This window comes from Tetrao urogallus (assembly GCF_951394365.1).
Source record: "Tetrao urogallus genome assembly, chromosome: 11".
Taxonomy (NCBI): domain Eukaryota; kingdom Metazoa; phylum Chordata; class Aves; order Galliformes; family Phasianidae; genus Tetrao; species Tetrao urogallus.
The window spans coordinates 13,118,629-13,133,894 of record NC_136824.1 but is presented as its reverse complement, the minus strand read 5'-3'; the positions used below and the strand labels follow the sequence as shown (position 1 = coordinate 13,133,894).

The 15,266-nt window shown below is 39.2% G+C and overlaps 1 protein-coding gene across 7 annotated transcripts in view; it reads right to left on the bottom strand.

Annotated features, from left to right (window-relative positions):
- The window catches only part of TCF12 (transcription factor 12), a gene marked incomplete at both ends in the record, with an annotated part of 148,075 nt that overhangs the window by 10,685 nt on the left and 122,124 nt on the right, over positions 1–15,266 (bottom strand). For 4 of the 7 annotated variants that reach the window (XM_079541151.1, XM_079541152.1, XM_079541154.1 and 1 more), the window contains 7 exons: positions 2,150–2,356; positions 3,068–3,139; positions 4,051–4,124; positions 8,727–8,805; positions 12,683–12,747; positions 14,360–14,504; positions 14,808–14,947. In XM_079541151.1, coding sequence (XP_079397277.1) covers positions 2,150–2,356; positions 3,068–3,139; positions 4,051–4,124; positions 8,727–8,805; positions 12,683–12,747; positions 14,360–14,504; positions 14,808–14,947 — 782 coding nt within the window. The remainder of the gene's footprint in view (positions 1–2,149; positions 2,357–3,067; positions 3,140–4,050; positions 4,125–8,726; positions 8,806–12,682; positions 12,748–14,359; positions 14,505–14,807; positions 14,948–15,266) is intronic. The other 3 variants (XM_079541155.1, XM_079541157.1, XM_079541153.1) reach the window with 2 other exon arrangements.

The window sequence follows — 15,266 nt, the reverse complement described above, 5'->3', positions numbered from 1 at the left end:
ACAAATTCTACAACAAGCGCTCTTGGGGACGAGTAGGCAATGAACACTCCAAGCACTGCACCTCGTGCCCCTGCAGCATTACCGAAGCAGCCGCCGCTGCTGAACCCCTCCGTCCCCCCTGCAGCCACATGTGCCACCCTGTGCTCTGCGTGCAGCTCGGGATTCCATCCCAAGTCGTGTCGAGTTCCTGCAATTGCAAATGATGTCAAAGGGCACTCTTTGGGGACTGGGCAAGGCAGCAGCACGATGCTTTCTGCTGAAGCCAATTTTTCTGATGTAACTTTAATTTGTTAATCCAAAAAATTCTTTAGCTGACTTTTTTTAAAGCCAAAACTGATCTGCAAGTTTGTTTCACCATGTGAGGGGAAAATACAAAAGTGAATCTTTTTTTTTTTTTTTTTAAATTTCCTGACCTAAAGATATTCCTATCAGGCAGCAACCATCCTTCAAGTGAAACTGCAGAACGATCATCGTAAGATAAATCAAGTTTATATTACATTTAATTACACACTAACATTAAACTACAGCAGACCAAGGAAACTTCATTTGTTTTGGAGAGTCATTTTCTACTGTCACCCATTTTAATCAACACTGAGTTGATAAATGCAGCACAGCTCGGTCTCCACCAGAAGCAGACTTTGGTACATTCTGGCACGGCGTGCATCTGACTGAGCGGTGTCAGAAGGCTTCACAAGTTACAGAATAATTTTATCACTGCAATTTTGGTCACCCATTTTACCCTACACCATGAAGACCTATGAAAGAAGTTTCCTTTTGCATGACTGTACTACAATCTATTCTAGAACATGGTAAAACTTTCCCTCCAGCAGCATTCTTTAAATATTAACCATGAGGCAGTACTAGAAAAAATTCTGAAGTATTTATGTATCATTTCCTTCATTACTAAAAGCAACTGTGAACTTGTACAGAGATCTAAAGCTGGATATGCCATTGGAAAAGCAGCCCCCCCCAAAGCCCCCAAACACACGCAGCTTATAGAAAGTAACCAGTTCTTTTTGATGTTTACTGCAGCAGTTCTGAAATTAATATAACTGGATGTGTGACGTGCAAATGGGAGAGCCTGGAACTAATTCTGTTTTATAGAATACAAACCCTTCAGCAATCGGGGTACCTAATTATTTTGATGATAGGTGAAATTTCGCCTTGATCACACAGCACCCAGCTGCGAATCTGTTTTATAACAGAAAATTTCACAGCGTGTAACTGGTCTTTAAAGTTACACTGTAAACATGCAAACACATGGCACCGCTAAAATAAGCATGTTTTTAAAAAGCTTTTTCCCCCTCAGTATTTTTGAGAAGAGGCGAATGAAAAGAAAGAAAAAGGGAAGTGAGCAACTCCACAAATATATTTCATTTCCTACACAATGCCTTTAACGCGTTTCTGATCCCTGAAAAGCTTAACTACATTTTTCTTTCAGAATAGTTCACATTTTTAAAGAAACTAAAAGGGACGGATTGAATTATTTAACTCTTCTTGGGGATTAATCTAAAAGTTGTTTCCTCTTCATTGTTACTTACTCTACAGCTGTGCTCAAACTCCTTTTCATTTAGGGAAAAAAAAAGTTTAATTTTTGAGCCTGCACACACTATGGTTCCACATTCCAACAGCTTCCTCCCAGTCCTCTGCCAGCATCTGCTATTGAAGACTAGTTCCAATTTACAATAAACAGCTTTTCCAGACCAGAACACTTGAAATTCAGTCCTTCTCGACTGCTTTTCCCATTCAATCTCCCTATTCACCATTTCAAGGAGAAAACTGTTCTGCCAATTATTACACATCTGGAAAAAATGCATGTATAAGCTGAAACGCTCTCAGCAGAAAGTTTCAGCTTTCCGCATATGGTCACAGCGGGATTTTATGGGCCACTGACCAGGCCAAAGTCTAAGTTTTCCCATCTTTCTCCTCCCCCCTCATATCTGCCCACCCCACTCCAAACCCTCTAACTGGAAACCCATAGCAGGTGCAAGCTGCCTGCCATCTTCTTCTCTACAGTAACCTCCAGTAGTTTTTCCCTGATAAATACAAATCCTGGAGTCCCAGTGTCACTGCCCAGGCTCCACGATTACTCAGACACACCAGCTGTCATCGCTCTGCACAACTACACACACGATAAAAATACGATTACCATTGATGCTTGTCTGTTGGCTGTTACAAGGCTAGACGCTCCATAACTTGAGTTCAGGCTTCCAATTGGCCCGTTATGGGATGGTCCCAATAAACTATGTATGTCTCCATGGCCACCTGATAGGCTTGTTGAAGGCCCCACAGCATGATTTCGTAGTACGTGGATGGCATCATCGAGTCTGTCCAAGCGATCCTCCATACGAGACTGCTGTTGGATTTAAGAGGACCAGCAACAGTCATTACTGAGTAATTCTGCAGACTCTTTCTACTGTAACAGTTTCTACCTTGGAGACATTAAAGACAGAAGATGAAATATAGTATCAAAAGACTTCAAAAGCACCTACCAGCACTACAAACAAACAGAAAAAAGGAAAGATATCTGGAGATCTTGCTTAAGATAGCATTCATTCCACAAATAGGTGGCAGCTTTTAAAGTGAAGCTTATTATAAGGTTAATATTACTTAGCTTCCATTACATGGCATGAACAAGAAAAAAGGAAGTGCTACAAAATATGCTAATACTGGGCAAGAAAGAAGGATCACCAAATCAGCCTCAACACACTGGTAACAATTAAGAGAGGCAGTGGCTTTTTGAGAGCCAGTACCACAAAAAGACTGGACAAAAGTTACTTTCTAAAACTGATCTTTAACAGATATTTCAGAAACAAAAACAAGTTCCAAATGTTACTGCAGAACAGGTTTCTGCCTTAGATCTATTTTTTACTTCAGGAGACAAAAAAAATAAGAACAAACAAAAAAACCCCACCAGTTCTGACATTGCAGCTCTCTAGAAACTGAAAGAGCAGAATGTTGGAGTCAAAGGATGGGTCATGGGCTACACTCATTTAGTTTTTAATGGGGAATCCGAAGGAAGCATTAATTGAAACACAAAAAGGCACCATCTAAATTGAAATAGTACCTCACAGACATCCTTTAAGAAGGACATTGCATCTTGCAAATGCTCGTGAAGTTGCTGCTCAACTCGATTTTTCTGGCAAAGTCAAGACAGAACAGGAAGCAAAGCATAGGTTAAGATTAATTCAAAAAAGAGGTGAGGAAACAGCTGATGTGCATGTCAGCAATAAATTGTTAGTCAAGTTAATGCAACAGAAATCTGATTATACCAAGATAAGAAAAGGCTAATATTTAACACCGCCGTTATGTCAGGATTCTAAGGTGTACATATCAATTCAATATAACTGCAAAAATATTCAAGAGAAAAGTGATTTAAATTTATTCTTGCTAGACACAGGAGAAGAAGTTATCTCTGTGGAAACCAGAAATAGGCACAAGTATTCAAAACCCTTCTCAGTGTTCCCTCAAAAGTTTCCCCTTTCCTTCCCAATGCTGCATCAGAGATTTAGGGAGTCAATAACTTAAAGCTTTTGCTGAAGCTACAAGTCCACTTTAAGTTTACAACAGATCATTTAGCTTTTCTGTAATTAATATGAACTAATTAATAAATGAACATTCCCTAATAATAAACAATAATAAATAATAAATAATACTTTAATGACCGGGTAATGAAAACAAGGCCAAGGGATTACCATTTCAAGGCGAGAGGGGGAAGGACGAGTAAACGTGAAGGCATGAAGTCTTTATCTGTTCTGCAGACTGAACTTTAGATAAGAATTAGCCATGGATTTGTGAAAAGGTACCAGAATCTCATAACAGTGCTTTAGCACCAGCTGTCCTCAGCACAGAAGCCTGATGCCCAAGGAACAGATGGTGAAAGACACACCCTGCACGTCTTATATTGTTCAACTGAACAGGCCATTTGTTAGCAAAGAATTCATTTGTAATGCTATCCTACTGTTCCCGTTAATGATATGCAGGATTTACACAAAAACAAGCCTTCAACTCATAAGTAAAAAGTAGTATGTTGCTTTCAACAGCTCTTACCAAGGAGTGTAGAGAGTTTTCATAGTTTGGAGATGAGGGGGCTTGTCCTCCGCTCCTAGACCACTGACTGGCACCTGTCAAAATTGTCTAGGTTAGCTCACAGATTTATGCAGCACAAGCAGGAAACAGATGCTGTACTTCTTAACATAATTAAAACCAACATATTCTGCATAAAGGTAAGCCAACATATGGATTTACAAAGGAGGACAAATTCCTTCATTCTGTCTCACTGAGGGATAATTTTAATATCCTGATGTCTGTAGGGCTAGATGACAAAGCACTGACAGCTTCAAATTACTTCAACAATACAAAAATTCACCCAATAGTTACACACAGTACCTGAAATTCCTGCCCTGGGCAAGTCTGCATTAAAAAACAGCCTGTTTCTTTTTCCTTCAGATTACGTTCAGCAGATGTAAGCATGCCTTAAACAGCATGGAAGTTTACATCAAAAATATTTAAAGAAATCCAATGGACCATGAATTAATGATAACCATTTATTTATTATTTATTCTTATATTACATCTCTCTACTACAGAAGAAAATTTGAAGCAGGACCTAAAAGCTTTTTCTGCCTTGTGTACTTTGTAGCATTTTTATTTATTCATTCAAAAAATAAAATAAAATAAAATAAAATAAAATAAAATAAAATAAAATAAAATAAAATAAAATAAAATAAAATATCAGATCATAGCATGTTCCAAGTTTGGAAGAGTTTCCATTTATTTCAGATACACTCAAGGTAAACTGGAACAGATTTCAGTTCAGTTCAAGAATCACTCACCATGCAGCAAATCCACAGTTATGCCCATATTACCTATGTACTGCAAATTCAATACACACCAATTCTAATCTGAATAAATGCTCTTAATTATTATGTAAAATTTCGAAATAATGAGATGTGAAATGCAATAATTAATAAAGCAGTACTTTTAAAACAAAGTCTGAAGTTGTACAGCATGTATTGTCCTCAACAATAATGCATCTTTTATAAAGATACTACATGAAATTTTATGTCCATTAGAGACAGCTTCCTTTCAGCCATACAAATGTAATAATAAGGCAATTACATTAATAAATTATGGACATACAATCCAAAGCAGCTCATTAAAGGAAGAGCCTGTGGGCTTGTTCTTTCAATAACAGCCAGAGCTCTACGTCTGGAAAACTGGGAAAGGTTTAATAACATTACAGCTCCTTTGTTTGGGGAGCTGCAAGTAGTTACCTTTTAGAGAAAGAGTTTTATTTAAGAAAAGGACTATAGCTTTCACAGCTATTAAACTAGCCAAGTATTTTCTTGCTAACTGAAAAAAATCAAAATAAAACATCTCCAGTTTCATAACAGCTCAGAGCTCCTGTAACTGTGCTCTGGTTCTCTTTTAAGATACCACGGTATCACAGAGGAAGGTTATCATCACAAATTTTCACACTGGTACTCCAAGTCTGGACCTGTAGCTTCTCTCTGCATGACTGCCAGGAATAATGCCTAGAGTTTAAGTCATTTTTGCAAATATATTACTGAAGCAGCTTCAGAACGTGCGTGCTTGCTTTAATCTTTGAGTTTTTAAGAGGTCCAAATTTCATTTCTAGAGTCAAAACCATAATAAAGGCCTTAACAAGAGCTTGCTACTAACTAGCAGGACTGAGCGTGCTACCTCCTACAGCAAAGCAGCAGCTGAATATTGAGCAGAGAGGCAAACCGCTAAGAAAACACGTATCTCAACGCCCGCACATCCAGCGTGATCGCGTTCTTAAACGGAGAACAGTGCTATTTCCTTAATGAAAGCCTAGGACAAAACTAGGAGGGAAAACCAAAGCAAGGCAAAAACCCGTTCTCCTCTTGACCAAACACCCCAACTGGAACCTGCAGTGTCTAACAGCTCCTCTAGTAACGCTAGAGCGCTTTGGAAGCCCTGTGCGTTCTGCTCCTATGTCTGCAGGTTGCCAGATGGCACTGATTTCCTGCTTCCCTCATTCCACTCCCCCTCAGAGAAGTTTGTGCATGAAATCCACCAATTATGTTAAAAAGCATCCTGGCACCACAAGCCCTGCAATTAACAACTGCAGCTTTTAGTGCAGCACCAACACAGCAGCACGAAAAAACAAATAAGCCGGGCAAGTGCTGGGATTTACAGGGGTCATAGGCAGTAATCATGGTAGTATTGTTCCTCCCTCTGAATCTCCCCAGCACTAATCCCCTTGCTCCCCTTTCAAACAAACACACACCAGAGGGGGCCAAGGGCTGCTCCTGCATCCTCAGAGCTGCACAGCCATTCTGATGCCCCTGGGCCTGCGAGGAGGATTCTTAAAGCACCGAAGCTCCCACTGATCAGTTCTGTATGTAGATTTCACATACATGCATGCAATCGTAGAAGTAAAACATGTCTATGCACAATTAGAAATTAAATGAGGGTACTGGAGGGTTTTCACCACGTTGTCTTCAAAACTTCTACTTTAATTAAAAAATTGCTAATCCTTTATGCAAAGAAGAACTCGGCAACAAAACCATTTAATACTCCAACCTGGCTACATGTACTTTAGTGCCTCATGGAGTGACTACATCTCTACTTGACAACTGAGGGACAGGTGAACTATGCCTTACTCCAATCCCAAACAACAAGAAGCCTAGGTAAACAAACATCAACCTTTGCCACATTGCCACATTGGGAAAATCGTAATCGTGGCTAAAATGCTTTAAAATACATTATTTTAGTATAGTAAGACATTTGCTTTTATCTGCAGTAACTTTTTGGGTCAGGACAGAAAATGGCTACCAGGAGTATAAATAACAATAAATAGAGGAGTAATTACTTTACATTGTGCCTCACTGTATTCTTAGTGACTCATCTGGGAATAAAGATAAAAGTCCAGATTCATAAATGAAGGTAATTAACTACTGGAGCAATTTACCAAAGGCTTGATAAATTCTGTATCGCTGAAATTAAAGAGGGGGAGGGAGAGAGGGGGGAACAGAAGGAGGGAGCATGGATAACTGTAAAGCAGATGCTAAGTTTGTGGTTGAGTAGGACTTCAGTATTATCTGCATCTATCAACTGCTCTCTGAGTCACCAGAACCCGGAATAAAGAATGTCAATCAAAGCGCAAACTGAGGAGTTTTACACTTAGCAGACATCCCCACAAAGGCATGAGCAGTAAATACAAAATCCAAATTTTGGAGACCTGAAGCCTGCATTCTAAACGCAGCATCTAGACAGCTCTCTCCTGCTCAGGAAATATAGGTGTGGGATCTCATCAGGAAACTTACACTGGGTTCTTCTAAACTGCAAATACTCCAAAATGTCGGAACGTTTTTCTTCAGCCACGGAGCTATTTTCAGAATTTGCTTTCATGTTACGAAAGACAAGAGTAAGAACTTCCTGGTCTGGCCTGCCTTTTCAGCACGACACAGCTACACACGACTCTTTTGTCAACTGTAATCACTAAATCAAAAACTCCATTAATCCCATAATTACTCAATTTATCATGGATTTTTCAGTTCAGAACAGCTGTTCAGGTATGCCGTATCAGATACTCCCTAATCCATTAAGTCCACAGATAACCCAAACAGTGATCGTTAAACACTGGTGACGTATGAATGATTCACATTTTGTGAGTGACGTTACATACACAAACAGGCAAATTCACATCCACGTGTGTATGCCTGGACTTTACGTGCAGTGACTTGACTGACTGACTCACCTGCATTACCCAGTTTTCAGCTAAGCTCATTCTGTACATCTTTCTCTAGAAGCTAATTTTATTAAAAAACAAAAGGAAACAAAGCAACTCTGGCAAAAAATGTGACCATCAGCCAGGAATACGCAGGGGTGAGTTAAACAACTGAGAATGGGAAGTGTTTTACAAACTTTAAATAATTCAGCAAACTGCACTACAGGAAAGAACAGGGTTAAAGTTACATCATCTTGCTTGTAATTCTAGTTCTTTGTTAAACAACAAATTTAAGTCAATGGAGCTTTCACAGTCCTCTCTGTACAGAGAACAGCTGTTCAACTTTTACTAGACAGCTGAGGCCACAGTATCTGTGAAAGCTGCACTACCCACTAATAGCTGTAGGCAGCTGCCCATAGTTCATCTCCACACTGGAATGCTTCTTCCCACATTCACACCAGTAACACACAAAGCACAGGTGACAGAGGTGCCTGCAATACACAGCCTTTATTTTGAAAGAATGCCAGAAATTCTTCTCCCATAGAATGAAAGCATTCATGAAAGATATGAATGAAAAGCTACCCTGTGTAAAAAATGATCTCATAAACTACTGTATTTTCATTAGAGGGAACAAACACCTGCTGTGTGTCACTGAACGCTGCCACAGAATTTCTACATATAGCTTAAAACAACAAATACACAAATCACTCTTGCTTCCTTCTCTGCAACAGCACAGATCTGTACAGACATTTTTATAGTTGATTTAGTAGTAGCAGTATATGGTTAACCAATGTTTTCTAAGATCACTTTAGTAGAACTAATTTTCCATGTTAATTGTCAGGATTTAAGTGAATGCTCATAAAATATTTACAAATCCAGACTTATAAAACTAGGCTTAACGCAATGGAAAAATCAACAAAATATAGGATTAACCATGTAAGGAAGCTACTGCTGCTCCCACTGTGACTCCAAGTCAACAAACAAGTACTGGTAAACAGTATGCATACCTGTAAGTGGCGATGGTGATCCAACTGGTGTTGATGGATTTGATGGAAAACTACTGCTGGTATGATCAGGAGAATAAATCTAACAACAGACAAGAAGTTTTTATATCAATACATATAATACAAAGTAAAAGAACTACTAGGATTTCTTTGCATGCTTTTAATTGGCACTCTTGATGCTGGCTTGACAAAAAAAAAAAATCCAATAAAACCCAAACCATAGTTCTGCTTTTTACACTTTAAAATGTTCAGAGAACTTTGATTTTAAGGCAGTTATCAAAATAACCACAGCCCATATTTGATAGCGACACAAATATAACCATCGTCCTGCTACTTTAACAATAGAAACGTCAGTCTTTTTATCAATGAAGGCAAACGATGTATGCAACCCATATGTAACAGTGCACAGATAATCAAATCATTTCAGAAAAACATAGAGGAATAACAACTTCCAAGTCCTTAGCGAGAGAAGAGCTTTTATAAGCCAATGTATTATCTTCTAAAAATTAATTCATGAGAGAAAATTGGGAGAAAGCATTCAGCTCTCATTACTGTCCATACCCCCAACACAAAACCATGTGGAATTGTTGCTTTTAATACATACTGCCGCACATTCAGTTTTTCTTATTGTTGTATTCAATATTATTCAGTGTTTCTTATTGTTGTATCAGTTGCTCCCTTAAGATAAGAAATCTCCACTTGCAGTAAGTTAATCCTTGCTATTAATGTAATAAAACACCCCCATAAAAATAGAAGACATAATACCCAAAGCTCTAATGAGAACTTAAAATTTCAAGATTCTTCAAAAAGTCATTTTGTAAAAGGAATTGAACAGACTTAGAAGCTCACTACGGACTGGAGAACATATTTTGTACAGGTCATCAGTTCAAACCTGTTTTACTTGAGCAGAGACCAGGATTTGTTAGTCATCAGACAGCAGTTAGGAAAATCTTCCCTGGCAGAGTGGTTGATGTCTCTTCACGCAGACAATGACATTTCAACATTGAGCTGACAACTGAGACTTGGTTAAGCTGCATATTCTGTTTCGTGAACTGACAAAAGCAGGACCCAATAAACCAGACGCCCCTTCCCGGCCTGTCATACTTTCACATTAGAAAAGACTCTCACCTCCTTAACAGAAACACCTCACCCCTTTCACACACGCTACACAAAACATTCTGAGAAGAAAAGTAACATCACTACAAAATAAATCCTGGTCAGGGATCAGGCATCAGTACGAGAACTGCAAGGAGCTCCACAGACAGATAAAACACTGAAAAATAAAATTCTGCCAGGATAAAGGAGCTTCAGCTTTCTTTGAACTGTTTTCCAGCACTTCACCTGCTTATTTTATTTCACTGTATTTTCTAAGAAGAAAAAACAACAGCAGCAGCAGAAAGAGCCGCAAACAACCACAAAGCCAGAACTCATCCTGCATGCATCCCTGGCTGCTCTACTGTTAAATGACCAATGATGAACAACCCTGACACCTTCTGCCAGGCTTAAACGGTAACATGCCTCATTTTACAGCAACAAATGAGACTCCTCCTCCTATCAGTCATGGTCCATTCCGATCAGCAGGGTGCCAATATGCCAGGGCCTAATGAAAAGGCTCTCAGACAAAAGCCGCACAATTGAGAGCCCGCAGAGCCAAACCTCGGAGCTGTTAGTCCAATTTTTTAAACACTACAGTGTACATTTCAGTTAGGCTTTGTTATGCTAATGTTATTGAGTCTAAAGCAACAAAGAAACTTAATTCATGAATTACTTTTAGAAGTCAACTTCCCTACATTTTCTTTCCTTTTGTTAGGGGACCAGTGGCTATTTAACTACCAGATCCTACAAAGGGCTTTACCCCAGTTCTGAGGTAGGAATCAAAACATAAGTTATCACAAAGAGGTCTGATATAATCAGCAAAGTTAAACAGCCCTCCTGTTTGATCTCCTCTAAATTAAAGACCAAGTGTTTTGATTTGGCATTAGGCGATGAAATAAACCAGATGTTTCTCCTGCCATATAACCCTCCGTGGGCACAATCTTAAAGGGTTATTGTCTGGCAAATGTTCAGGGAAACACATTAGAAATGGCACGAATACCCAGATTTTCTTTTCTTTCTATCTATACTAGTTCATTATCCAAACTAATGCATAATCCACAGGGCTTTGGGAACTTTGTGTAAATACTTTCATGTACAATTCTCTTTCTTGCCTACCCTGAGATTAAGACCACAATTATCCAGGCTTAAACCTAAAATAAAAGAACCTTTGCAAATGTATTATCTGGCCTTACATGTTTAATCACATACTATTCTGTATGGTCTTTAATACCTAAACTGAAGAACAAATGTCGTATCCTCTGATGTTTCGCACATGAAAGGCCTATTGTGAGACGTACATCAACAGAATTCTGCAACTGGAAATTCCTCCCAACAGTTGGAGCGGTAGCGTTTAAAACCCTAACAGAGGCGGCCCGCCTTCTAAAAAAAAGTCGAGAGAGCTGCCGTGCTTACTGCAGCTTTGTCCACACGGACAGATTTCCACAGCCGTCTCTCCATCAGAACTCAGGCTCTACCTTCAGCAGCAAGGCAGCACTGAGGCCCAGCCGTGCCCCCGCTCAGCCCGGCGCTGCCGCCCCACTGCGCGCCCACAGCGCTGGGTGCGTGCGGCTCGGGGAGCAGATGGAGGAGGAGAGGGATTTTGAGTGTGCAGACTATGGCATGCGCTGATAGAGCAGATGGAATGCATCACCATCAGCTACGACAGAAATGATTTATGGAATGACCTGGCTGCTCCTGCCAAGCAGCAACATGGGATGACAGAAACAAGTTTCTATGACAACCAAAGCCCACCCACCAGTTAGATTAAACACTTCTGCCCCGACTTCCACTCCCAATATACTTAGAATTTTTCTCAAAGCGTCAGCCTCATTTTCTCAGCTAGTGATTTAGGCAAAAACACCCGAGGACCTTTCAAGCAGAAAAAAAAAGACAATATAATAATAATAATAATAATAATAATAATAATAATAATAATAATAATGAGAGTAATGGAAAACATCACCAAGTCCCCCAGATCTCACTGGACAGCACGTCAAACTTAGAACAGAAATCTGCTAGGGCTGCAGAACAACAGATACCCTGAAACATTCACAGAGTATGCAAGCACTGCTATTCCTAGCGCTGAGCTGATGTCAGTTCTCTTCTAACAGGTCCCAGCCAGACAAAAAGGAGAGTGTTAACTGCCCTCTGTACTTGTGAATTGTTGTCCTGTTGCTTTTGGGGATTCAGCAAGCAGATAACATTTTTCTCCCCAAAGCCAGCAGGTCAGAGTTCTCCTACCCAATATGGACATTACAAACATTATCAGATCTCGTAATCTTTTAACATATGACCCTTCCAAGGAAGCAGAGTAATAGGATCTGTGCAACTATGCACATTTGCATTTACTGATACAACTTTAGGGAAACAGTGTAACCCAGGAATGATCTTTAGGGGCTGCAAGGCAGTCATTTTTATCTAAAGAACCAGTCTGAATACTTGCTAAGCAAAAGTAGCAGTACAAGGAACACGAACAGGAGAGCATTCAAAAGCCTCAGTTTTACAGGGCCACTGAGAACACATTTTGAAACTTGATGCAAGACCTGCTCCATGAGTAAGATTAAAAATATGACTAACTAGAACGCTAGAAAAGAATACCTAAATTCTTTATGATTTCTGTTTACTTTGTATAAATAACTTCATTTTTCAGGTGCTCAAAAGTTTAGGACAAATGCAGTTCAAAAGAAGTCAAAACAAGTCTTCTGCAAATGAGAGCATCATTTTCCGCTTGTCTTTTTGTGGACATCAGTAGAGTTTCTTCACATATGAAATCCCAATTTGATATTATAAAATGAACAAAGTTAAATAAAGGAAGCAACGGTCAACATACATCATTAAGACCTGAGTATTTAACTTCTACTCACAGATGCCAATGCCTTCCCAAGCGCATCGCCTGTCTGTGAGCCTCCAGCACCATTTCCTCTGTTTCCTGCAAGGTGGAAAACAAACCCAATTCTTATTTTCAAAGCTGAGAACTTCCTTCCTTTTTAATATTTTATTCATCACAAAACAGTTGAGAAACCACTGGTTAAATGGATGTTCTGAGGAAGTCACTGTCAACAGAATCAGTTCGCATTATACTTAAAAATTTCATTAGAACAATTAGATTTAAATTTAGATGTTCTCCTCTTAAAAAAAAAAAAAAAAGACCAACAAGTAGTTAGAAAAAAATGACTAAAATGGTCGTCTCGGACCACAGACTAAAGACAAAAACAAAATACTAATCATATTACTGCAGCTTATTTCTAAACTATTATCATAAAAGTGCTGCAAATTTCCTAACTCTGAAAGCTGAATGCACTGAGCAGCTCCTTGTACACCTCCTTGCTCCCCTGCTCTAGCTCCTGATGCTGTACTCATTTTATTTTACAAAATCCCTGAAAAACTCTGAACCACAAAGCTTTCTGCTGCTCCTGACTTTGCTGTCCTGTTGCATGCAAGCATCTTAGTGTGCCCTTTTGTTCCGAACACCAAACCAAGAGGAAGCTTGGAGACCTGCCCATTAGAAGCACAAAAAGGACCTAAATTCTTTAAAGCATCTCATATTTTGGATAAAGCAGAATCTTTAAAAGACATTCTTTCCACAACTTATCAGCTTCCAGTCAAAAACCTTACTGTGAGCAAGACCCATTCAAACCTGAAATCCAAATCATCCAACCCCAATGTTGTTTTCGTGGCATTTTAGAAGCAGATTCATTAATTGAAATTCTGTTGAAGATGCGAGTTGAAAACATATTCCCAAATCAAAGCCAAGTGTCACTGCTTATTTAAAAGGAAGCCAAGTGCAAATCACATCAAACTGAAAAGGGTCATCTATAACCATTTAATTTCTATGTCTGTATCAGAAGAGACGTAGTGCATCATTACATCTATGATCTTCAGAAGAGGGGAAAACTAAAAAAGAGGCCAACTGTCAAAATAGGAAGCGCTTATTTCATCTGTGTTCTGATCAGAAGCTGATCAAAAGGATGACAAAGGAAACTGATCAGATCATGTCATATTTATCAAAGATGGACACGGAACAGATTGAATTATACTTTGTGCTTTCTAGGATAGCATGGAAGAGGCTAAAACCAGACGTGGCAGTGGCTACTCAGTCAGCCCCGAATCAGTTACAGGAGAAATTTACCATACAGTTCACAAACCTCCCTGAAGTCCAAAGAAACAGTCTTTCTGCTTTACTCCAGCACAATACATGGGGAATACAGGAGCTCTGAGCACTATTACACCAGACCTGCTTATGGGAATGTTCATCTATACAAAACTGTAGAGGGATAATTGCTATTAAATGAATGCAATTTCTTAAGTATACAAGTGACTGCAAAAAGCAAGCAAACCAGTAAATTGGTTGAAAAACAATGTGGCTCACCTCAGCCATACTGAGAGCAGAAATGTCACAGTGGTTTGATATTGCTGATCTACAAGCACACTATCAGTTAAATCTTAATGATTTGGTATATGGTGCAGCCTAAATATCATTTTCTTGTAAATAAAGAAAAAATGAAAAGGAAAAAAAGAAAGAAAAAAAAAGGACTTTTTACCCAGAATATTGTCTGATCCATTGACAGGTGGAGTGTGTGAGGCAGCTACGTAAGGTGAACTGCTGGTACTGCCACGATGGAAGCTAGACATTGGAGGAAGACTGGCATTTATATCCGTAGGTGAGACTGAATGCGGGGGATAGCTCTAAAAATAAGAAAAACAGACATAAGACATTAAATAGTCTTTAAATAAATGTCAATATTTTAAGATACTGAATATACAACACCAGCTCTTTATTAAAGAAAGCAACTTATCCACCCTTTGAACAGATCAATATACAGACACCTTTACATAGAAAATAAAAACACGTTAATTGACACAGTAAGTTTATGACTTCTGACAAGTGTTTTCTTTAACTGCCTACATGAGCAGTGAACAAGACACAAATTCCTGCAGGAGAGATTCCCCCCAGACAGGCACACGGCTGTGAGTCCACGCGGTACGTACCAAACGGTCGTGGGTGTGCAGGCTGCCGTAACTGCCGGACTGCGACATGTGGGAAGAGGAGCCTCCCAGCATTCCACCGTAGCCAGGCTGGCTCATGCCATTGGATGAACTCCAGAGGTCAGAAGAGTTATGGGTCCCATCTTTAATGAAATGTATATTCAATCATAAAGAAAAAAAAGGAAGACGTTGCATGAAGAAGAGTACTGAATTCTGCATTTACAGATTTATTTAAAAAGAATATATGGTTCAGCTACTCAACAGCAAGGAAATGGTGCCTAGTTTATACTGTGTCTCCTATGTTCCTTTCACCATGCTGCTGCTATATTTATTATTAAAAAAAAAAAAAAAAAGAGGCTTTGGAGCTGAAATGCAATCCTACCACAGCTGAGAAAATATCAAGTACTTCTGCTAATTACACAGACCTTCAGCAAGGCCAGATTTATATCAAGAGTGTTGATA